This window comes from Microtus pennsylvanicus, chromosome X (assembly GCF_037038515.1).
Source record: "Microtus pennsylvanicus isolate mMicPen1 chromosome X, mMicPen1.hap1, whole genome shotgun sequence".
Lineage (NCBI taxonomy): Eukaryota > Metazoa > Chordata > Mammalia > Rodentia > Cricetidae > Microtus > Microtus pennsylvanicus.
In genome coordinates this window covers 128279923-128302920 of record NC_134601.1, presented here as the reverse complement: position 1 = coordinate 128302920, position 22998 = coordinate 128279923, and the positions used below count along the sequence as shown (strand labels likewise).

At 45.7% G+C, this 22998-nt stretch overlaps 1 protein-coding gene across 1 annotated transcript in view; it reads right to left on the bottom strand.

The window, feature by feature from the left end:
• The window catches only part of Gnl3l (G protein nucleolar 3 like), a 31369-nt gene extending 9338 nt beyond the window's left edge, over window positions 1-22031 (bottom strand). The window contains exons 1-13 of the mRNA XM_075958892.1: window positions 21515-22031; window positions 19513-19580; window positions 10972-11012; window positions 10313-10408; window positions 9050-9166; window positions 7337-7420; window positions 6897-7032; window positions 5898-6001; window positions 4022-4169; window positions 1953-2040; window positions 1339-1513; window positions 1102-1244; window positions 723-859 (exon numbers count right to left, since the gene is read on the bottom strand). Of these exons, the coding sequence (XP_075815007.1) occupies window positions 723-859; window positions 1102-1244; window positions 1339-1513; window positions 1953-2040; window positions 4022-4169; window positions 5898-6001; window positions 6897-7032; window positions 7337-7420; window positions 9050-9166; window positions 10313-10408; window positions 10972-11012; window positions 19513-19531 (1288 nt within the window). The 5' untranslated portion in view covers window positions 19532-19580; window positions 21515-22031. The remainder of the gene's footprint in view (window positions 1-722; window positions 860-1101; window positions 1245-1338; window positions 1514-1952; window positions 2041-4021; window positions 4170-5897; window positions 6002-6896; window positions 7033-7336; window positions 7421-9049; window positions 9167-10312; window positions 10409-10971; window positions 11013-19512; window positions 19581-21514) is intronic.
• Window positions 22032-22998: the final 967 nt, after the last annotated feature.

Sequence of the window (22998 nt, the reverse complement as noted above, 5' to 3'; positions counted from 1 at the left end):
GGAACCACAGGCCAGGGCTACATGCAGTATCAAAGGCAGAAACCTACTGAGCACTTGCCTAGCACAAGGCCCTAGGTTTAATCCTCAACATTGCTTTTTTTTTAAAGCCTAGGGCAATAGAAGAATAGGGGGAAGGACCATTTGGTCATTTGATTTGGCTGGAATTACAGACCTGTGCAAATATGCACAGCCGAGAAAGAGTTTTTGAGCTTTTAATCTAACACTCAAATACACACACACACACTCAAACTCTTGCTGAGCAGTGGTGGCGCACGCCTTTAATCCCAGCACTCGGGGCGGCGGAGGGGGGGGCGCAGAGGCAGGAGGATCTCTGTGAGTTTGAGGACAGCCTGGTCTACAGTGTGAGTTCCAGGAGAGGCTCCAAAGCTACAGAGAAACCCTGTCTAGAAAAAACAAACAAAAAACACCCCCCCACCCCACACATAAAGGACTTTTTAAAGGGTTATTTCAACCCAAAAGAAAGAAAGTCTCACTTCCAAAGAACCTAAAGGAGTACTAGTTAGTCAGCCAATCTACCAGCTGTTCACCACCACCACTACTCTCATTGCCCAAACTAGAATTTTTCTACCTTACAGGACAATGAATAAAATTTAATACCAGGCCCCAAGTAGCCCCAGGAAAGGAGAGATGAAATGTGTGATCTGACATCAGGTCTGGGCTCCTTTAGAACAAAACCAGCGGCCCCACCCATCCGCACGTACATTCCATGGTGTCGTCATTGGCATGCTCAGTATCTTCGATATCAAAGACCTCAGTCATCTCCTTCACAATCTCAGCACTGAGATGGGCGGGCAGAGTGTGAGTAGGTGGCGGTGGTGTATAGAAGCTGATCTTCCCACTGTATTGGGAGAGAAGGGGAGGTCAGCAGTGACATCACTGAGAACAAATAGCCTACCAGAAGAGGATGTAGGACGAGAACACTGAGACAATGCCTTTCCGAGCAATGTGTTGAACCGCTCAATAACCACTAGGCACAGAGTACTAGTTCTTTGGCTGTCCCCTACCTTGAGACCCAGGAAGTCAGGCTGTCCCATCGGCATCAATGAACGAATGTCACATCCTACTCAACCCCTTCCTCACCTCACCCAGTCAGCCAGGACAGCTTTGGCAGCCTCCTCACGACTGTATATGCCTCCCTTCTTCTTCTTTCCCAAGCGGTGGGCCACTGCGGTCAGAAAGTGCTCAGTAGTCTGGAATCCTGAGACACCGTAATAGCTGGAAATCTAGCAGAATTGAAGGAAAAGAGTCATGAGAGTGAGTGAAGGACCAGCTGTTGAAGTAGGGGCTAGGCCACCCACTGGGGACCCTGCTCTTTACCTCCTCCAGGTTGCAGCGCTGAAGGATGGTCTCCACTGGGGTCACAGGGTCTGCCAGCTTCTGCACATGGATGCAATTCCGCAGGATGGTGCCCACCTCTGAATTGGGTCCTGGGACAATGCCTGGAGCATCCAGCAGCCTGATGTACTTGTCTAAGAAGACCTCCTGCATGAATCTGGAGAAAAACAAGGCCCAGATGTACCTGGTACTTAGTCACAAATGTTGGGCCTGGAAAGGCTGGAGGGAGGTAAAGGAAGAGAGGGAAAGGGGGATCTTAGGTGAAGTGGAAAGATGTGGACCAGAGGGGGATCTGAGGTGCTACAGTCCCAGTCCCTTTCACTGGGGGCTTAGCTGCAGGATGTCAGGCAAGGTTAAAACTCTGTTGCTTCAGCTGAGCAACAGCGCTTTTTGCAGTTGTTATGAAGGACCCAACAGCCCACACCTGGGATGGGCCGGCCAGGTGAATGAGCGCTATTAGTAGGATTCCTAAACCCAGGGTATGGATCAGAGGATAGTCCACAATTAGGAAAGAGGCAAGGGCTGAAGGCACGTGGGCGTTGATGGATGGGTAATGGCAAGGACTTGTGAAGCAGTGGGAAGCTCGCAGATCTTACTTTGTGACGCCAGGAACAGCTCCCACGCTGCACGCACGGCTGCGCTTCAGGCTATTGATCAGGCTGCTCTTCCCCACATTGGGAAGGCCTGCAATGTAGGAGCAAAGTACTCAGGGCAGGAAGTACTCAAAATTCAGGCCAGCCTGCTTCAGAAAGGGCCTGGCAGAGGCCATAACCAGGTCACGGGCAAGCCAGAAGTAGAGCCTGGCCTCTTGTCTTCCCACCCCAGGCCCTGGCCAAGCCTCTACAGGGTACTTCCAGTTCTCTCCTCTCGTTGGCATTCTCGGCATCCAGGGCCCTCTCTTGAGATGTGCAGTGCACCTCCAGCCACAAGCAGCCGGGACAGGCGCGCCATATAAGGCCTCACAGACATGACCCAACAGAAGGTGGTCAAGTGTTGAAACAGACCAACTGTTCTGACATGTAACTCCCCTGGGGAGAAGGAGTTACTCTCCAGATGCCCCTCTCTCCACACAGCTGTCTTTGCCTGTGGAATCTTTGTATCTGAGCACCATTGCAGCACTGTTAGGCTGCGGCTGTGAGTCTCTCTCCCCAACATCATCTTACTGTCCTCTAGTGTACTAAAGTTTACCACTACGTACCATTCCCTCACATGTGTGCCTGGGAAGATGCGTGGTCCTGACCTGGGAGGCTACACACGCCTGTGTGTCTCCTGGACTGCTCTTCCCTTTCGTTGGCCCTCTCACTGAACTGGCCCCACAGCTCTGTGTCTATGCATCTAAAAAGCTCTTTTTCGTTCTGATTCTCTCCACCCCACCATTCCACTCCTGACTACATGGTTACTATGCTCCTTCTCTCTGGAGTCTGTCTATAGAAATGTGCTCATGTGGCCTTGGCTGGCTTTGTGTGCCTCCCTAACTATGTCTTTAATTCTCTCTCTACAGACATTTCTGCCTCATCACAGGCATGCCTGTTTCTCCCCGATTTCAGGTTGTTTCAGAGGGTTACGGTTATCTGGGCACATGTGGTGTCCCCGAGGCTTTATCTGCTCTGGGGAAATAGAGACAGTGTGAGTGCAGAAGAAGCTGGTCCGCACATGCTGCCTGAGCCTGTCTGGGCCTGCAGATGTGGCCCTTCCAGGTGTGCACATGACTCCATGCATAGGGATTTACATGTTCTTAAGATCTGTCTGTGTACATAGGCCTGTATTGGATGCTCCTCTGTGTGTATATCGAGCTTCTTTTCAAACTGTCTCCATTCCTGCAATGTTCTTTTGCGGTGATGCATATCTACGCAAGTGCCGATCCCAAGCGTCTGTTCTGAAGCACCCTTCTACAGGTCTCTGTACACACTTTAGCTGTTTCCTATCACCCTGAGCCCAGGGTCTCACACAAACTAGGGAGGCCTTCCACCATTGAGCAACACTCTCAGCTGCTTTTACTTTTCTATGAATCAAGGTCTCACTAAGTTACCTAAGGCTGGCCTTGAACTCAAACTTTCCATCTTCCAAAGCAGCTACCACTGCAGGTCTGGGTCACCAGGTCTGGCCACGTACTCATCTTTACTGCCACTTTGGGCATTCTCTGAGCTGCTGTGTCCTTCACTCTCTTTGTGCCTGTCACTTTAATTTGTCTTTTCCATTACTCATCAGCCTCCCTGGCCTTTTTGTCTTGTTGTCTATTCAGGTGTGTGGTGTTTATACATTTTCTGTCAAGTTCTCTTCAGTGTCTCAAGCTGAGACACTTTCCCTCCCCGATTTTTCCCTGCCTCTTAATTTGCCCACTCCCCTTTCATCCCCTTCAACAGTACTGCGGTTTCAGAAAGACCCACCACGCTTAAGCCTCAGCCCCACCTTGTTTCCTTCTGTGGGTCTCGGTGTTCTCCCTCCCATAGCTCCAACAGTCTGGAGTGTTTTGGCATTGTATTTGCTTTTAACGGTGGTGAACCTGAATATGTCTTCCCAATGCCAACTAGCCAAACTGCAAATTGCAAAACTACTCCTGAACCCCTCCTCTCTTCCCCAAAGAAACACCACAAAATTCCAAACCCTTTCCCTCCTTCCTTGCCCAATGAAGGCGTGTGCCCCAAGCTTATTTATGTCACCTTACCTACAACCCCAACTCGAATGTGGGTGCGCACTTCCCCCAGGCGGCAATAGTTTCCCAAGACCCTCATGAGGTTTTCAGCTCCAAAGCAGGCTCTGCTTTTTTTCAACAGCGAATCAGAAGCCTGGTCCACTGGAACTTTACACTGAGTCTGAAAAATGAGGTATATTACCAAATGGGCACCCGTTGGGAAAAAGACGCTAAGCCCAAATTTCCAGGCTACAGTGGAATATTCAGAACTACCCTGGGATCACTAATCTCACAGGCTTCTCACAGCAACTACATCCCAGCTCTTTCTTGCTCCCAGTTATTGTGTCTTTTTTGGTTTGGTTTTGTTTTTTGAGACAGGATTGCTCTGTGTAACAGTCCTGGCTGCCTGGAACTAGCTCTGTAGACCAGGCTGGGCCAGAACTCACAGAGATCCGCACACCTCTGCCTTCTAAGTGCTGGGATTAAGTTGTGTCTTTTTCATGCAGAGCCGTGAAGATATCCCAGCTTGAGGCACGCTAGGCTTCATTTCTAGTTCTCTCATCCACAGGATTATGAGGAAAAGCCTATTTCCTTCCTAGGGCCTTGGGGTCGTAGATGCACAAATGGGAAGCCTTAGCTCTCCACCGGTGCAGAGAGGGTGCCCGGCCCAAAGCTCATCTTCCCTTGACCCCTCACACAGGATAAGGCCATTCCAACCTCCCTACTTTGATTTTTGCTATGGGGGGAGCAATAAAATTATAAGTTAGACATATTATGTTGGCAAGAGTGAAGGGAAAGAGGTCCTCTTCATACATCCATCTACTCAAGGGGGAAGAGGATTACTTGGCACAGCTATTATAAAGGATAATTTATCAGTGTCTAGGAAAATAGCAAAAGCATAGGCCTATGCATGACACAGCCACACCACCGCTCAGTACTCAGCCACACCAACACTTGTCTGCATGTCAAGGAGATGCATGAAAGTAGATTAACATAAACACCACTTAAATAATAGTAAAAAAGAACTGGAAAATAGGGGCTCAGTGCCAGAATGCCTGGCTACATAGGCAAGATGTTCCGTGTTCCATTCCCAGCACGGTAAAAAGTAGTGCAAAACTGAAAACTTGTCCCCCAGTAACCAATTTACCTCCCCCAAACAGTTATTACTGCCTTACTTTAATATTTTACAAGTATTTCTATGTTGATATCAATAGGAAATATTGTGCCTTATTTGAGTTTCTTTTTAAAAATTTATGTAAGATTTATTTATTACAGCCATGGTGGGGCACATGCCTTTAATCCCAACACTCAGGATGCAAAAGCAGGTGGACTATCTGCGTTTGAGGTCAGCCTGGTCTACAGAGTGAGTTCTAGGATAGTCAGAGCTACACAGAGAAAAAAAATAAAACAAAACAAAAAGATTTATTTATTTGTATGTGTATGAGTGCTTTGCCTGCATGCATGCCGATTATCTGGATAGATCAGAAGAGGGTGTCCAATCCCCTGGAACTGGAGTTACGGATGACTGAGTCACCATGTAGGTGCTGGGTACTGAATCTGGATCCTCTGGAAGCAAGTGCTCTTAACCACTGAGCCATCATCCTCCCAGTCTCCTATGCCTTGTTTTAAAGAGGGGAAAATGAATAGTATTTTGAAGAGTTAACAAGCAGCTAACTATTTCCCAGATTGCCTATAGACAATATATATTATTGTATCCTCACAGCTGGAAAAAAAAACATTGTATCCTGTGAAGAGAGGTAATATAGGAAGTAGTAAAGTAACATAAACATTAACAAGTCAGCCACTAGAGAAAACACCTCAAAGTCGAAAGCCCAATCGAAATCTTACCACCTGCAGCCTTGGTCCCAAACCACATGAAAGAGGCTAGATACCCCGACTCCAAGCTTACCAAGTTTCTGAACTGATGCTGGGTGCTGGCCTTGAAAGCCACAGTTGGCAGCTCATTTCGAAGGTAATCCAGCCATTTTTCTATAATCTCCTTGGGAACCAGGTCTGAGAAAGACAGAAACAGATGGGGCTTGTAAGAACATTATTCCTTCAATTATACGTCTAGCTAAAAAAAAAAAAAGAAAAGAAAAAAAAGACCATTATTCCATGGCTTCCCTCAAGCCACATACCCATGTCTAGGCCTACCTCCTACCAACAGATCTCTCCTCTTGCCTTCACTGTCCCTGCCTAGTCCCCAGGATGGAGTTACAAAGGACAATTTGATCCACAGGGCCAATTGGCCCTACCTGAGAAGGCTTACTTTCTTGAAGAAACTATGTAAAGAAGTAGTTTTGCCCCAGATATCCTCCTTCCATGTTAAGGTGCCCGAATATCTTACTCCCATTCTCTTTCCTAATCATTCTAGGCTGGGCTAAGTGTCAAGAAAAAGCATCACTAAGAATGGCTGGGATTTGTGAAGTGCTGATTATACACCAAGTTCTTCATTAATTCTCGCAATAAACCTGTGAGACCAAGATGCCTCTGTTTACTATTAGAGAAATAGAAGCTCTCACAAGTGACATGACCTATCTGATATCAAGAAGAAAATAGCAAAAGTGGGATAAGACTAACACCTCAATGAGTCCCAAGCCATGTGTTCTCTCTTGTCCCAACCTTTGAGTTCCAGTTTGTGGGGACAGATCTCCAAGAATGACCAGACATTGAACAGGCTCAAAATTGCAAGGAAAGGGGACTGAAAGGCAAACAGGCTCAAACTCTACCCCCAACCCTTGCTACATTCTGTATATACCAGACAATACTTCTGGCTTTGGAAATTTGAGCAAGAATTCCTATGAATGACTATTCTGAATGCCTCTAAGTTGTTGGGTCTCAGTGACTAATCTGAGCTAGCCTTAGTTTAAACCCCTTCCCTGCCTTAGCCAACCCATCCAAAACCTACCAATCTTATTCAAGACCAACACCAGCTTCTTGTTGCCCTCTGCCCGAAGGACAGTCTCCTCCATCTGGAAACAGCGGCAGCCCAGCGGATCTCTAGCATCCAGAACTTCCAGAATCACATCAGAGTACTCTACCACCTGCAGGACAGAAGATGCAGATGAAGGCTGAGAACAGACAAGTAATGGTCTCCATTTCGGTCAGAAAAAAACAGAGACAAAGGAACGAAAATGCAATGGGGTCCTCAGCAAAGGGCTTTAAGAAACGGATACTTGTTCTGTAGCTCAGTCTATCATCTTAATACTTGTGATGGTGAGACAAGAGGACTGCATGGAGCTCAGTGCCAGTCTGGGGTACACAGTGAGTTCTGGGTTAGCCTAGGATAAAGAACAATTCCTTATCTAAAAACAAAACAAAGAAAAAAGAAGAAATGAGCCTTCCTACCTTACGAAACTCCTTGTAATAGGCCCTCCGTGTGGCCTCATCATCCAACTGAGGAAACATATTTAGTTGCTGCAAAACTTCCTCCTAAAGAAGAAAAAAATGAGAATAATAGTCTAGGGGAATAAGGGGCAAGTAGATACAAAAAGGAAGGGAACAAAGAAAAGAAGATAAGAAAGGAAGGAAGGAAGATACATGAAAACCAACAAGGCTTTTGAAAACCACAGGAAGCTAAAGGATACTTGTGAGTCCCAGAACACCTAAAAGTAGCCCTGAATGGGAGCACTTGCTGTGAAGTCTGTTGATCTGAGTTCAGTTCCTGGAACCATGGTGGAACAATACAACTAACTCCATAAAGACCTACATACACACGTGTGGCGCATGCATCTTCTCCCTCCCTCCCTCCCTCCCTCCCTCCCTCCCTCTCTCTCTCTCTCACACACACACACACAAAAACAAACACAAACGCAAATTCTCCCTCACATGCAGATTCTTTCTCTATCCACATGCATTCTCTCTCTTTCTCTCTCTCTCACACACACACATTCTCTCTCATATGCAGATTCTCTCTCTCTCTCACACACACATGCAGATTCTCACACATACACATACAGATTCTCATATCCAGATTCTCTCTCTCACACACACACACATGCAGATTCTCTCACACACACACATGCAGATTCTCTCACACACACATGCAGATTCTCTCTCTCACACACACACATGCAGATTCTCACACATACACATACAGATTCTCTCTCATATCCAGATTCTCTCTCTCTCACACACACACATGCAGATTCTCACACATACACATACAGATTCTCTCTCATATCCAGATTCTCTCTCTCACACACACACACATGCAGATTCTCTCTCTCACACACACACATGCAGATTCTCTCTCTCACACACACACACACACATGCAGATTCTCTCTCACACACACACACACATGCAGATTCTCTCTCTCTCACACACACACATGCAGATTCTCTCATATCCAGACTCTCACTCCCCCTCTCTCACATACACACTATAATAATAAATTTTAATTTTTCAAAGTAGCACTGCCAACAACCAAAAATGCCGGGAAACTAGAACAAAAGTTGACAGATTATGGGATCTGCGTGTACACCTATGTGCGCATGTGTATTTGAGCAGCAGTCAAAGGCCTGCTTGGTCACAAGAGTATAGAAAAGGCAGGATAAGAGTAAAATGTGAAAAAAAAACAATCCATGAGGCACAGGAGAGCAGGAAACCAAACCTTGAGTGGAAGTCAGCAGAGGTGTTGGAGCTGCAAGTGCACATCGTGTTTGTGGGACAATGAAGGCCAGAAAGGGGGAAAAGTCACCCCAGGAAGGCCAGATAATCTGCATCCACTCTCTGTCTCTCAGTCTCCCCTTCATATGTCCCTCCTGCCATATTCCCCAGTCATACCTCTCCTGGTCCCTACCCCACAGCCGCTCCATCTTTAGGCTCAAATTTGGGAGAGGCACTGCCTACATGTGTGGTCACAGGCATGCTACAGAAGGCCCCTTTTCCTCCCTCCTATCTTACCTCTCTCTCCCAGTTCTCCTTCTCTGCACTCATCCCTTTCCTCTACTTCTCTTTTGTTCTTGAGACAGGGTCTCACTATACAGCCATTTTTTCCTCTACAGTAAAACTGCAATCCACTCCAATCGCACAGGCCAGCAAGAGCTGCTCTCTTACCTTATGTTCAAACTCCTCCTGACGTTTCTGGACATCCTTACAATAGCTCTCCATGGTCCTGTGCCTTTGTCGCTCTTGCTCCCGGGCAACCTGTTGCTTCTCCCTCATCTCGTCAACCTGAGAAACAAACACATACTGTGACTGGAGCTGAGTAGGTCTGCTGTCCAGAGGCAGGAAGGAGTGGGGATACAAGAACAGGACAGTCAGGAGAACAAGAATATTTGAGAAAAAAGACAGAGAAACTAAGGAATAGAGAGTGGGAAAAAAATTAAAAGAAGAGCTGGGCGTAGTGGCACACAGCTGTAAATCCAGCAACTTGAGAGACTGAGGCAGGAGAATTGCCATTAGGTCAAGGCCAGCCAGGACAACACAGTGAACTCTAGGCCACCAGAACTATACAGCAAACCAGTCTCAAAAAACAAAATGGGGGGCTAATAAGGTAGCTCCTTGGGTAAAAAGTCTTGCCACACAAGCCTGACCCCCTGAGTTCAATCTCTAGAACATATGGTGACGGAGAAAACTGACTGCCAAAAGCTGTCTTCTGATGGCTACAGATCTCACCTTGCTGGTGGGAGGGGCAGCCCGCACTTGACCGCTCCCACCGCTCCCTCCACCACAAATAAAAAAAGAAAAAAGGCATATGTTTTAAACTACTAAAAATCGGAAAGAATAAAAGAAAAATAAAAAGATTACCTGGGAAGCAGAGAGAGAAGCATTCTAAAAAGGAAAACACTTAAGTCCAAACAAGGACAAGGTCATAGGCTGTACCAGCTGCTACACTGGCAAACACCTGTAGCCCAGCTCCTCAGGGTTGGAGGGGGAAGGATCATGAGCCTAGGCATTCAAGACCAGCCTGGGCAACAATGCAAGACCCTGCCTCAACCAACCAACAAAACAGAACAAAAGCAGCAAGAAACTTCACAGGACTAATCACAGAGGAAGGCAACAGCCAAGAAGGGGAGAGTTCAAAGTCCAAATGAGAGGGCTTTAAGGGAAGCATGGTCTCAAATGTGACAGAGGGCATGCAGAGGGAGGCCAGCAGCAGAGGTTTGGAACATCAGCCAGGCAGCAATGAACTGGGAGGGAGAACAAGGTGAGCAAACGGAAAACTTAAAAGCACTATCAATGTAACTCAGCTCACTTTCCCAAGCCCAACCACAAGGGCATCAAGAAGCCCCGCCCATCAAGAAGCCCCGCCCTTCCGCACAACACTTTTGCAGCTTGGACACTCAAACCAGGCCATCACCAAGACAAAAGGCTCACCCTTTTCTTCTTTAATTCGGCCTCTCGGCTGGCATGATCATTACCGTGAACAACCTGGGGAGCAGAGGGTGGTCGGGGTGCTGCTTTCTTCCCATTCTGCCGTGCAGGCCAGTTAGCAAACAAGAAAAAAAAAATTGAGCCGTTAATGAATCCACGGAAATCTGAGGAGCAGGGAATATTGTCGGGATGGGGGTTCTCTCCAGAAATCTGCTTATCTAGCAAGGGCAAGACACTTCTCCACTAGCCAGGTAAGGACTGGCAGAAAATGGAGGGGACAGAAGCAGCCAAGACGATTGCTCAATGCCAAAGGGAACCCTTTCCTGACAAATAGCTCCCAAAATGAAGTCTTGGGGCCCAGAGTACCAAGAGCTGAGGATATGTGGCTCAGTGGTAGATCACTTGTCTGGTATGCTCAAGGCCCTGAATTTGATACCAAAATACACAGGGATGGCAATAACCCCTAATAAGTAAGCCAAGCACAAAGCAGTAGATAGCTTTTGGAAGGAACTTCATATATGCAGGTGACAGTTGCAGCCATGAGTGGGAGATAAAGCCAGATGTGCTCATCCCAATGAGGGGGGCTTTGTCCAGACTCACCCGATAACTACTGACCTGACCCAACAATGCACATACTTCACCTGAAGGTAAGGCCCACTTACCTTCTTACAGCCTTTGGAACCTTTACCTGGTTTTTTGTTCTCTGTAAGAAGAGAGAGAAGAAAAACAAGAGTTATCACCCACCTACCCAATGTTTTGAGTTTGAAGCAGCCTCATCTACAGAGCAAGTTCCAGGACAGCCAGGGCTACACTAAGAAACCCTTGTCTCAACAAACCAAAAAAAAAAAAAAAAAAGAAAGAGAAAAGCTTTACAAGTACAAGTATGCAAATAAAATTTCCCAACAAACAAAAGAAAAGCAGGCTCTGAACACAACAGTAAAACCACTACAGCTGACAAAGAAGTCAGTACAATTGACAGAGAAGCCACCATGGTTGAGGAGTTATATCTCTCATCCAAAACACTTTTCATCAGAAGAGTTTTAGATTGATTTTTCTAGTTTGGAATGTTTACATACAAACAATGAGATATCATGAGAGAAGAGTTGCAGATGTGGCTCACTCGCACAAAGCCCTGGGTTCTTTATCTAACACCACAAAAATAACCAGTAAGATGATGCACATCTGTAATATCAGCGCTTGGGAGGTGGAGGCAGAAGAAGTAGAAATTCAGCGTTTCTCATTGGCTAATACAGTAAACTCAAGACCAGTCTGGGCTAATCTTTGGGGAAGTGAGCCAAGTTAAACTATAAAATTAATTTATGTTTCACATATACCTTAAACACAAAAACCAAAGTTAATTTTCAATAATTCTGTGCACATAACAAAATTTCAAAGTACAGAATTTCTTACTTGAGACATCATATGGGCATGCCAAAAGTTTCAAGGTTAAAGCATTTAGATTAGGATATAAGTCCTGGGGTGTAGTAATAGGAGCGGCTGGGCTGCGTCCCCAGCACCCCGGCCGCCTGGCTAGCTTATGGCCCAAAATAACAACGCACAAATTGTATTCTTTTAAACACTGCTTGGCGCATTATATCTAGCCTCTTCTCGGCTAACTCTCGCACCTGGACTAGCCCATTTCTAATCATCTGTGTTGCACCCCAAGGTGCGCTTACCGAGAAGATTCTAGCCTACGTCCATCCTGGGTCGGAGCTTCATCACGTGTGTCTCAGAGAGCAGCGGGAGAGGGGAGCATGGTGTCTCTGAGCTCACTTCCTCTTCCTCCCAGCATTCTATTCTGTTTACTCCTCCCACCTATGTTCTAACCTATCAGGGCCAAGCAGTTTCTTTATTGTTTAACCAATGAAATCAACAGATTGATATATGACACTCCCACATCACTGGGGAAAGGGACTGACCATGTCCCAAGCCAAAATCCTCTATCTGATCACTGTTATGTAAAAGTATTTCCTTTCTGGCAAAACTACTGCCAAAAGCTAAACCTAACAGGCTATGGCAGAAAATGTATTCAACATGTTCAAGGCCCAAGTGAGCATGGGGGAGGAAGAGGAGAAAAAGGGGAGGAGTAGAAGATAAAAAACCAAAATTAAATCAGAATAAAGGCTGCAAAGCAAAGAAAACAAAATACAGCTAAACAGGAAATTGCTTAAAACTTATTAATAGACCTAAGAAAATTGGTGATGTAGCTTAGAACTATCTTAAAACCAAGAAGAATAACCTAAGGAACTAGTGCAGTTCTAAGACATCAATTTCAACAAACTCCAAGAATCAAGAGATGGACACTGGAAAACCAAATGCATAAAATGTGCTACAAACTGGGCAGTGGTGGCGCATGCCTTTAATCCCAGCACTTGGGAGGCAGAGGCAGGCGGATCTCTGTGAGTCTGAGGCCAGCCTGGTCTACAAGAGCTAGTTCCAGGACAGGCTCCAAAGCTACAGAGAAACCCTGTCTCGAAAAACCAAAAAAAAAAGTGCTACAAGTCTCACTCTGAATGTGTAGGATTAAAAAAGGTATTATTTAACTTTGGTAGCACAATGGAGAAAGACAAGTTTAATCATGCTATTAGTTTAGCAAAAAGTAGGGAGTAAGAGAAAATAATAAATGCATGTGATAGTAGATGTTTGACCAGAATATAGTTGCCATAACAAATGTGAAGGTAGCAAATTTCCCTGGGGGGAGGGGATGAAAACACAGAGTCTCATAATGAGCCCAGGCTGGTCTTGAACTTGTAGCAATCTTCCTGCCTCAGCCTCCCAAGTGGTGGGAATACAGGAGTGAGCTACCAAGCCCAGGCAATTTCCCTGTTTGAAAACAACAAACTAGAACTCAGGTCTCCCTTACTTCTAAAGCACTTAGTTGCAACAAAAGGAATGTGACAGCTAGAATGAACTAGGTCTCAGTATTTTTACCCAACAATTTCCATCTCCCTAACTGCCTTGGTGGCAGAGCCCTGGCACTGATGCCGGCATGCAATGAAAGAAAAGACATCACTCAAAAAGGACAGCATCTTCTTCAAAGAAGAGAAGGAAGAGTGGGAAGAGATAGTCACTCCTTAGCACTGCGACACTCGGGAGCCTCTGGTCACTCACTGGCTTTACTACAGTTCCTAAGGAAGAGCATCTACCACTTTGTAGCTGGCAGGCAGGTCAAAGTTCTTATTCTGAATGTTGAAGACCTGTTTTTGTTTTACAGAGAGGAGTCATGCTGGGCAGTGGTGGCACATGCCTTTGATCCCAACACTTGGGAGGCAGAGGCAGGCTCTACCCAGTAACTAGAGCTGTCGTAATAAGGGGAGCAGTGGGGCTTTGTCCCCAGCACCCCGGCCGCCTGGCTAGCTTATGCTCCGAAATAACAACACACAAACTGTATTCATTTAATCACTGCTTGGCCCATTTCTATCTAGCCTCTTCTAGGCTAATTCTCACATATTAATTTAGCCCATTTCTAATCATGTGTGTAGCACCGCTAGGTGCGCTTACCAGGAAGATTCTAGCCTACATTCATCCTGGGTCGGAGCTTCATTGATCGCGCCTGCCCGGGAGAGGGGAGCATGACGTCTCTGCTACAGAGAACAGAGCTGTCGAGTCTGTCCAGGAGAGGGGAGCATGGCTCTCTGAGTTCACTTCCCTCTTCCTCCCAGCATTCTGTTCTGTTTAATCCTCCCACCCATGTTTTAACCTATCAGGGCCAAGCAGTTTCTTTATTGCTTAACCAATGAAATCAACAGATTGATATATGACACTCCCACATCATGGAGCTGCATGATTTAAAAAAAAATTAGTTTCTAAGGCCCATTGCCTGCATCTACTAACATCTAGGCCTGAAATCATCAACTCTCCCATCACCCCATAATTTACCTCTCACCTCCCATAGTCCTGGACCCAAATGGCCCTGGTATACACATAGCTGCAGTGACTTCATTTGTGCACTCCCTCCTCTTCCCTGGCATCTAACTTACCTTGATGGCCTCTGGAACACCTGTACAGAGAGGACCAGCACTCTCAGATGCCTTGAGCCTTTGCTCGGGCACAACTGCTCAGCCTCCTGCCCTTGGTCTCAACTCTCCCAATCACAAAGCTTTACTTTTAAGATTTTTCAAAAGATGATGCTCTTTCTGGCACATTAATCTTAAAACCAGAAGGTACAGCTAGATGTCCCTCACTCACCCTTGTCAGACTGGAATCATATGTGCCCTCTCGTTAAAAAGGAAAAAATAGAATGAAATCCCTGCTACTCTTCCGGGGTCCCTATCATTCCGCTGGGTCTGTTCTTCATTTACTGAAATGCACAGGTCATAGCTTTGCTCTCCGAACAATTTCAGTCACCATCCACTTGGAGGTCACCAGGTAGCCCTTCCAATAACCTGGGTTTCCCACTTCCTTGATATTCTCACCGCTAAGGAATCTCCACTCCATCTCATCCATTCATGTGACTACACTGAAGGGGACACCATCTACAGTGTCCTGGACTTTGCAAAGTAACCTCAGACAGCACTTTCCCATCTGCAGGTTTATGTGTCCAATCTCCCAGATACACAAACCTTTTACTCATTGCTTATTCATCCAGCCTCATCGTGTCCAGCTCCTTTCCCCTGTGTTGCACAACCGGGATACCTCTGCTCGTGCTTATTAATCAACTGCCCAGCAAGCAGGCTACTTCAAGGTTATAAACCTTGGCCACCAACATTTGCAATTTTAAATTTTGGGGTTTGGGACTTTGAATTTCTGAGATAGGGTCTCACTGCTTATCCCAGACTGGAGTCAAACTCCCAGCAATCCTCCTGTTTCAGCATCCCAAGTGGTAGGAGTACAGATATTAAACTCCATAGCCAACTAATAGCTTGCTTTTTCACTTTGCATGAAGGTGTGGATGGGATGCATGTGCTGACATGTTGTGTCTGCAAGTGTAGGGCACATGTGGCTGTGGAGGCCCAAAGTTCACCACGCGTGTCTTCTTCAATTGCTCTCGAAGGGTCTCTCCATTGAGCCCAGAGCTCACTAATTTGGCTAGCCCTACCTAGCCAGCTTGCCCCTGGGGACTGCTGTCTCTGCCTCTGGAGTTCAGGGATAACAAGGGGCTGCCATGCCTACCCAGCTTCTATGTGGGTCCCAGGGATATGAACTCTAGATTCCATGCTTACACGGAACATACTTTATCCAATAAGCCATCCCTCCAGTCTAGATTTTTTTTTCTTTTTTGAGAAGCATCTCAATATGCAACTCAGGTTGACCTAAAACTTGCAGAAATCCTGCTTCTGTCTCCAGCAAGCTGGATCAAAGGTGAGAATCACCAGGCCTTGTTACTGTAAACTTTTTAAATTATAAAACACAACCCCCTTTAAATAACCATTCTAAACTGTTCAACTAAAATATGTGATGGTAGACTCAGTTATAGATCACTTACCTAGCACACACAAGGTCCTAAGTTTTGATACCCAAAACCACAGAAAACGTACCTAAATATTCTATAAAACTCCCCCAGCAGGGTGTGGTAGCTCGAGCCTGTAATCTCAGCCCTTGAGAGGCAGGGACAGGAGAACTGCTCCAAGTCCCAAGCTATTTACATTGTGAGTTGGGGCTGACTGAGCTACAGAGTGAAGTCCTACCTCAATAAAAACATTGAGAATTAAAAAAAAAAAAAAAGAAGCTGGGCAGTAGAGCCAGGGCTACACAGAGAAAACCTGCATCAAAAAAAAAAAAAAAAATAAAATATACTAAGGGAGAGGAGAGGATCAAGTCCTGAAGGCTAAAGGACCAGCAATGTGTCCACACGGTCTGTTTCAGTTAAAAAAAAATTTAACATTTAGATATTAGGCAGTGTGGTGGCAACATCTTTTAAGGAGTTAAACTCCAAGGATCAAGAGTCTGAATGTTGGCAGAATGCTATATAATCTAAAATGGCTTAAATCGCCTATGTAATTAAGACTGGCCTTGAATTTGCAAATTTCTCCTATTTTTGTCTCCTGAGTGCTAGGAATTTAAGTATGCATAATCATAACCAATGAGGCTGGCCTAGAACTCAGGTCTCTCTCTCTCTCTCTCTCTCTCTCTCTCTCTCTCTCTCTCTCTCTCTCTCTCTCTCTCTCTCTCTCTGCTGAGATTAAAGGTGTCAAATTTCTAATCCAATACTTGTTACACAGTTGGCTCTGTATACCTATGGGTGATACATCTACAGACTCAATTAACTGTGAAACAGTAACTGCATCTAGGGGCCAGCAAGATGGCTCAGTGGGTAAAGAAACTTGCCACTACGCTTGATGATTTGAGTTCGATCCCCGGGACCCACATGGTAAAAGGAAGGAACTCACTCCTGAAAGTTATCCTCCAACCTTCACGCATGTGCCATGGCATGCACATGCACAATGGACATAAATGAATTTTTAAAGAAACTGTTTCTGTACTGGGTATTATTTGTCATCATTTCCTAAAAAAGTCTAATAACCATCTACATATGATTTGCATGGTATTAGATTATTATGATAACCTGGAAATGTTTTAAAATACAGGCGAAGATATGTGTAGACTAGATGCAAATACTATGCTATGTTACAGAAGGGGCTTGAACATTCACTAATTTTCTATCTGCCAGAAAATAGTCTCCAAGCCCGGCGGTGGTGGCACACGCCTTTAACCCCAGCTCTCGGGAGGCAGAGGCAGGCGGATCTCTGTGAGTTCGAGACCAGCCAGGTCTACAGAGCTAGTTCCAGGACAGGCTCCAAAGCCACAGAGAAACCCTGTCTTGAAAAACCAAAAAAAAAAAAAAAAAAAAAAAAGAAAAAAGAAAATAGTCTCCTATGGAAATGGAAAAATGATTGTACTTACAGAAAGTGCTTACAAAGGGCCAGGCACTGTTCTAACCATTCTGTCTCTTTAAATTCATTAATTCTTCATAATTCCAGATCCTTAGGAGACTAGGATAACAGGATGCCTTGGGCCCAGTATTTGAGGCCATTCTGAGAAATACTGCAAAGCACACTCTTGGGGCTAGCAAGATGGTTCAGTGGGTAAAAGGATGCTTATCCTCAAGCCTAAGGACTTAAATTCAATCCCCTTGGCTAACAGGGAGAGAACTGACTCGCACAAGTTGTCTCTGACCTCCACACATATCCCAAACCATAGAAGTGCACACATAAATGCATATATACATACATACATACATACATACACACATAAACAGATGAATAAAGTTTTTAATCCTATTCTGAGCATGATTTCATAAACCTATAACCGAAGGACTAAGGAAATGGAAACAGGAAGATTAGAAATTCTAGGTCGCTCCCCCAATCCACAAAGATGACCCTGCCTAAGGCCCTAAGCAATGGGGGGAGGGATCTTGACTTGCCCTGTAGTCAGACTGATGAATACCTTAAATGTCACCACAGAACCTTCATCCAGCCACTGATGGAAACAGAGGCAGAGACTGGCATCAGAGCACTGGACTGAGCTCCCAAAGTCCAGATGAGGAGTGGGAGGAGTGAGAATATGAGCAAAGAGGTCAAGACCATGATAGGGGCACCCACTGAGACAGTTTACCTGAGCTGATGGGTACACTGGGAAAGAACAAGCATAGGACCAAACTAGTCTCTCTGAATGAGGGTGACAGTTGTATTGCTGGGGCAGACTGTGGAACAGTTGTATTGCTGGGCAGACTGGCAGTGGAACCTACTGCATGTATTGGTTTTTTGGGAACCTATTTTCTTTGGATGGATACCTTGCTCAGTCTAGATATAGTAGGGAGGGCCTTGAACCTTCCAAAAAGCAGTGTGCCTTACCTTCTCTGGGGATTAGATGAGGGTGGGGTGGGAAGGTGTGTGGAGAGAATGGGAGGAGGGGAGGGATTAGGAACTAGGACTGTTTTTTTAATTTTATTTTATTTATTTATTTATTTATTTATTTTTGGTTTTTCGAGACAGGGTTTCTCTGTGGCTTTGGAGCCTGTCCTGGAACTAGCTCTGTAGACCAGGCTGGTCTCGAACTCACAGAGATCCGCCTGCCTCTGCCTCCCAAGTGCTGGGATTAAAGGCGTGCGCCACCATCGCCCGGCTTGTTTTTTTAATTTAAAAAAAAAAAAAGAAATTCAAGGTTGCCGGGTAGTGGCAGCTTGCACCTTTAAATGTAGCACTCTAGAGGCTTAGATAAGTGATCTCTGTGAGTTCAAGGCCAGCCTGGCCTATAAAGAGAGTTCCAGGACAGCCTTGGGGGCAGTTAAACAAAGAAACCCTGGGGGGGGGGGCTCAAGGTCATCCTTAACTACGTTAGGGAGTTTGAGGCCAGCTTGATCTGTGCGAGACTTTGACTCAAAAAGAAATTCCTCTTGACAGGTGTGGTGCCTCCTGACAGCAATTCAGGGATGGAGTCAGACAGAAAGATGACAAATTCAAAGCCAGCACAGGCTACCTGGAAAGACCCTATATGTCAAAACAAATAAAATGCCCAAAACAATATGAATTATATATATATGAATTATATAGAGAGAGACATTATACTTAATGACCACTGTGTTGCAAATACGGAAAGTGGAATTAAGTGGCTTGGCCAAAGCTATACAGCTAATAAAAAAGGAGGTGAGACTGAAACTCAATGGGGTTTCTGCATACAACCAATACAACTTATGATATCAATTAAAAGACAGAAGCTATGAAGACAGATGCTGGGGCCTATTATGCAGCATCATAGATCAATTACTGCTGTTTACCACAGATTCAGTCACCTTGCTGAGCCTCCATGTTATCATCTGTAAAATGACAATGAGGAAAAAGGAAAAACTACCTTCCAAGAAATTATGAGAATGCCAAAGGTACCATCTACAAGACTCAGACTGGCGAGCAGGGTCATACCGAGTAATTTTTAAGTTGTGAGCCGAGCATGGCAACACATCACATTCCTACAGCCCCAATACTTGTGAGGCTGATGCAGGATGACAAAGGAGCTTGAGGCTAGTCTCAAAAAAAAAACAAAAAAACACAAAACCAAAAGCAAAAAAACCCCATATGTGGTAGAACATGTAATTTCAGCATTTGGGAGGTACAGGCAGAGGATCAAGAGTTCAAGACCAGCCTCAGCTACACAGCAAATTCAAGGCCAACTTCAAAATATATAAACAAGTAAAAACAGCAAAGTTCTTGCAAAACACCACAAATACTGAATGCATAGGCTTGGGAGAGGGTGGCAGAGAGACTCACTGTGTCTAAGCTTCATCATGGTGATAAGATGAACTTGGAATAAAGGCAGCAACTTGAGGAAGGCAGACCTAGGAAACACAATTCCCTTTTAAGACCCTTAAAGGCAAAATAAAATGCCACAGAACATAATCAGGAAGCCCTACCAACTGGAAAGTCAGGAGAATGGGCTATACTGGACCTAGGGCCTGATACAGCTGAGTACACCCGAGGAAGGGGTATTGTATTATACGACTCTAAGAGAAGCAGATCAGAACCTCTCTTTCTGGATGGAGTTCATGCCTCCAACACGTTGAATGGGATACCTGTAGTGTCATATCCTAGGTAAAAGACTAGTGCTAAACCCCTCCACACTGGGAGAAGAGCAGATACTTGTTTTTTCATGAAAAGACATGCTAGTGTGTTTTTTCAAAGGGGGCTTCCGTGTGCCACCTACCGTTAGAGAGGTGGAAAAAAACAAACCCTAGAGAAATAGGGTCTCAGAATTCTTACTTATGTCTGCATAGGTTGAGGTCAATGCCAAATCTCAGGATGTGGGGTGGAGGATCTCAGCTCCATATGTGGCTGGGGTCTGCACCCTGGCAATAGAAAGTACCTCTCTTCTTGGGTCACTGAACAAAGAAACCAATACAGTGGTCATGTGTGTCACTGCTACATGGGAGAGCACTGGTCCAGGCACTGAACTATGGGAAAAGGTAGAGCCTAGGTCTTTTTTCTCATCAGTCAATGAGGAGCGAGGCTGCTGCTATGCTTATTTCCTGCAGCTCTGAATGAGCAGGGTTCGCACACCTTTGCCCCATGGAGGCCATTCTGAATCCTTCCATAGGTGGTGGACCGGAATGATGTCTATACATTTCATGTGGGTTAAAGTCAGCAGTATATATTAGTAGTGAAAGGAATAGGGCTTCTGGTTCTCTGTATGGCTAAGAAATAGGAAGGCTTAAGGCCATGCCATTATAAACTATGACGTCACTATCTGTCAAGGCTAAATGGGGGTGTGATCTGCACCTCTACTGCTCAGATGTCTCTCTCTTGGCAATTTGGTGATTATAAATCATTTGGAGGGTGGAGTCTATCTACTTCAAAAGGGGGGAGAATAAATCTGAGTCTCTCATGCTGAGGTCTCCTTAAGAGGCACAACATCCTCTCAATGGACTAAAGTCTGTTCCCATGTACTGAGCCAGTTTGGGGGTGGGCCTTTACAAAAATCAATAAAATAGCCATTCTTTATGGGGTAGGTATGGTGTCTGAGGAGTCTCCAGTGCCATGGGGGAGGGGCAAGTCTGTGTGGTCGTCCATCGGCTTGTGTCTCTAACCATTTTGATATTCAGGCTGACGGTGTCGATTGGTCACTCTGCAGGGGAAGGGTAGACACAAAAAGGGCAAGTCTCTACATCAGATCTCTCCCTTCTAGACAGTACACATTTCTGAGCGCCTCTATACCAGTATGGAGGTGGTCAAGGAGATGCCTCGATGAAGATCTGTGCCTTAATAAGCCAGGAGAATCTGTACTGTTCAGCCTTGTATTGGAAATTATTTTCTTATAGGGCAGGGATGACGTCACCACCACCATTTGATGGATTGACACCTATCTACAAATTACGCAATCCAAATAGGAACGTAATAGATCTGCTCCAACATGGAAGGGGGCGTCTGTCTACAGGAAAGCAATGGCAGTAATGCGAAAATGACGCCAAATATCCTGAAAGGAAGAAGGCAACCGACATTTTGTCTCATGCGTATGACCTGCCTCTCTACATGACCAGGATGCATCTTGGTAGCCTCTCTGTGGCCGCCAGAATGCAGTTCAGCGCATCTCCACACATGGAGCTATCCATATCCCTTTTCCGGGCCCTTCAACCCCAGAAGCAAGCCAGCTTCTATTCCACCTCTCTATTCCAGGATGGCGAGCATCTCTGGTTTCATCTTTAAAAAACCATCCTCAGTGCACTACTGGCTAGGTGAGCGCTCGCCACGGAAAAAAAAAGAGAGCGTAGTCTCTTACCTGCACTTCTGGCAGAGCCTCCGAGAGCTGCTGGAAGAACAACGACGCCAGACAAGGACCACGCAGCAAGGATCCGCCCGGATTTCCGGATCTCAGCCCAGCGCGTTGCTCCGCCTGCTTTTCTTACTGCATGGAGGCGGAGTTTCGAGATCATTGCTGCTCTGCGCAGTCCCGCTCCATCTCCCACGCTGGCCCCGCCTCCTGGCTGCCCGTGGGTAAAGAAATAGCAAAGAGAGAGGCGGGAGCCGGGCAATGGTGAAGGCGGGGAAGGGGGGGGGGTGGAATGCGTGCGTGTGCCCGGCGATGGCGGTGTGTGGGTGTATGTGTGTGTGTGTGTGTGTGTGTATGTACTCGTGTGGCCGCAAAAGCTATTTGTAAAAAGGACTCTTTTTAGGATACATATTATCCAGTCTCAGTAACTAAAGTATTCACTGGCATCGTTTGAAGAGGGTAGGGGGCAATCATTTGTCCTCCTGGAAGATGGCGATGGCGACAAGCCGGGTGCGGGAAAATGGCCGCCGGAATCACGTGTCTGCCTGGACGAGTCTTTCCCACCTGAAGGGACTTAGCTGTTCTCAGCGCCATTCTAGTCTCACAGGCTCACCTGGAGCAGGACCCGAAACTATCGGGATTTTCATTCACCGGTTTGACCTCCCTTCTCCCCCATGTGTGATTCCTGTGTCTGCAGAAAATAAACATGTCTCTAAAGCGAGGGTAGGTAAGGATGTCTTTAAAAAGCATTTCAAGAAAGACTCCTGGCTTGGGGAGTGAGATGCCCCTCCAAAAACGTAACTATGAATTTAAATCTTTCCTAATCATTTAATTCCAGTCCTTTCTCCCTCCTCACCCCTAAACCTTAGCGATGGGGCTGGGCTAGGTAAGGCAACCCCTGAAGGAGTATTTCTTCACTTCCAACCCATCCCTGCCGAAAAGAAATCCTTTTGTCCTCCTTCCCCTTACAATATAGGGATTACTTTTATGTTTCACCCTAGACACCAGATTCCTCTGGACCCCCAAAGTAGTCACAACATTTGCAGGTTCTGTTTTCTAAAGTCTTAACTCCTGTCCCTTAGATGAAGTTTCTATGCAATTGTTTTTATGGCACTTTCCCTGACTCCCAGTTGAGTAAGAATCACACCAGTGTTTGCCTTTACGTGTCTGGGATTTATCACAATATTATGCTGTAGTTATTTTATTATTAAAATTGTCCTAATAGAATTATTTTATGTGTATGAGTGTTTTGCCTTTATGTATGTATGCGCACCACATATGTGCTTGATGCCTGAGGAGATAAGAAAGCATTGGATCCCCTGAAGCTGGAGTTGCAGATGGTTGTGAGCCGCCATAGGAATACTTGCAGTCCAGGTCCTCAGCAAGGGCAAGAATAATCGCTCCTGACCAGTGAGCCATCTCTCCAGTCCCTATACTGTAGTTCTTAATGTGGCTTCATCACCACAGGAGAAGGAACTCAGAGCAGCGACAAT